Raw genomic sequence first — 2274 nt, forward strand, 5'->3', positions numbered from 1 at the left:
AGCAGTTCTATAATATCTGTTTGCCATAGCCATTACATCAATATAAATATTAAGGAAAATTAAATACCATAAAGGTCAACTAGTTTTAATTAAAATCAAACTCTTAGTAGTACCCTTAGTTTAATGTAATAAATAATTCATTTATTATAAATGTGACAGATGTTTATTAATATATAATATATTTCTTATGTTTACAAGTATTTATGTCAAATTGGAAAATAAAAAAAAATTATTAGCGATGTGTATATTTAGTTATTAAGAATAAGTTTGTAAGATAAAAAAATGATAGTTTATAACATGGGCCTACCCAGAGGCAGGCAGCCGTCCTCCCCCTAGAAGTGGAAAAATTATTAATTTAAAAAAAATTAATTATTTTGTCAAGCAAATGATTGTAGTAACTAATAAAGGACTATTATAATTATATTTAACTTTATATATTATTCAATGCTGAAATGTCACAACCTGATTGATTATAACTCCTCCCTCCCCTCTAGTTGTGATCCTGAGTACGACATTGGTATAAGACCAAAAAAATAATTAAAACGTTCAGTGACAGGTAATAAAACAGTAATCATAGTGTAGTATTTTAAGCCTCAACAATAAAATAATTATATTGTATGCAATAAATCTAAAATGTTTCTTGGCTAATTAAAAATAAAATGTTATGTTGTGTAACCACCATAGCAGAAAATGTGATACTAAGTTTACGTATGTAGTTGAAGCATAACTTTTTCTTGAGGGTCTGTTTAAATTCTTTCAGAAATATTTATTATTTTTTTCATTGTACTAAGTTGTATGAGGAATCATCAAATCAAGCCTGAAAAATAACCTTTGAACAAATTATTTTAACCATTGTCTGTAATAAATATATCGATCCTCTCTGTCCGACGCTGACCAGACTCCATACAAATTATGTAATCTAAAAATAGAATCATGATATAAACTAAAAATTTGTTCTATGTAATAATGAATACATATTATTATTGACAAAAGATAGTTGACTAAGGTAATTTGTCAATTCCCATTTTTATATTCTCTCTAGAAGTAGAGATACAGTTAAGGTGCCTCTACGCGTTTGCCAAACAATGTCAAATACGCGCATGCGCAAGCGTGTGGATGGGTTATTTGAATTCGTTGGTACAAGTGGACCTAAATTTGCGGCCGACCCTTCAGGTGTCGGTTTTGGGGACAAATCAAAAGGCGCTTGTGCTGCATTCATAGGTTTGTTTTCAATTTGAATTTTTTTAGAAATGCCAACAGATGAATATTTGTGATCTTCGAGTTTTATTGAATTGAAGAATTTCCTCCAACCTTCGAATGGTGGGCGTGGACCCTCCCCTCACCCCGCCCTCCATGGCAGCCTTACTTGTCTTACTTTTGAAACAGACACTTATAGCGTATAGGAGACTTATAGAGTACGAGGTGTGACAGGAAAGTAATGAGGCTGGCAAAACTGTAAGTGATCTGGTATCCCTGCGCTGTCGTCCTTGATAGAGTACGTGTATCAGTACCCTGCCGTAGCTCAGAGCGAGTTTCAACTTCTTCCGTTAACTAAGTGATTTTTGTAACTGCTATTAGTGAAGTTGTGTTTTGGTTTTCCGTCACAAAAAATGGAAAAGCGGAATTTGGAGCAACGTTGTGTCATTAAATTCGCTTTCTTAAGCGAAGCGTTAAGAACGTTAAGCTTCGTTCGCGGTCTTAAGCTTGAATAATCGGCAAGTACAACGTTTGAAAAGTTAAAATAGGCCTAAGGGGAACATACTTTATCCCGTGCTCAAGTTTATCGCTGTCACAAATCATTTTTGGAAGGTAGAAAATAAGTTGAAGATGAACAAAAAAAGAAAAATCAGTCTAATTACATTTACTGCTCACTTTGTATGTTGGTCGATGTACGACATGTCACAATTGCGCAAAAGATTTTATCCTCAATCCTTCTCGGCCGACCCGCCCCACTAAAACTCGGATTTAGCAGCGGTCCTACATCACTTTTAAAATATTTATTCAAAATGGGGGAAGAGGACTTAAGATAATTATATCAAACAAATTTAAAAAAGTGGTTAAAATTGAAACAATTACCATACTGATAAAAAAAAACCATTCATTCTAATCCCGTACATTTTGTTCTTCTAGGGGGGTTCGTAAAGTTCATATTTGGAGTTAAATTGACAGCTTTTCAGATAATTACGTAAATGGAGGAAAATCTAATTCACCTGAAAGTAAACTTGGCCGTGGTCAAGATTTTAGCTGTTTTTACCTTCACTTTACCTTAGTTTA

The 2274-nt window shown here is 33.2% G+C and overlaps 2 protein-coding genes across 2 annotated transcripts in view; one reads left to right on the forward strand and one right to left on the reverse strand.

The window, feature by feature from the left end:
• LOC136796074 (uncharacterized) overlaps positions 1-1238 on the forward strand; it is a 7888-nt gene extending 6650 nt beyond the window's left edge. Inside the window, exon 3 of the mRNA XM_067048675.1 lies at positions 1043-1238. Coding sequence (XP_066904776.1) covers positions 1043-1238 — 196 coding nt within the window. The remainder of the gene's footprint in view (positions 1-1042) is intronic.
• The window catches only part of udt (protein undicht), a 36547-nt gene that overhangs the window by 9996 nt on the left and 24277 nt on the right, over positions 1-2274 (reverse strand). The gene's annotated exons all lie outside the window — the stretch shown is intronic.

This window comes from Halyomorpha halys, unplaced genomic scaffold (genome assembly GCF_000696795.3).
Source record: "Halyomorpha halys isolate HHAL.00 unplaced genomic scaffold, Hhal_1.1 Scaffold355.1, whole genome shotgun sequence".
NCBI classification, from domain to species: Eukaryota; Metazoa; Arthropoda; class Insecta; order Hemiptera; family Pentatomidae; genus Halyomorpha; species Halyomorpha halys.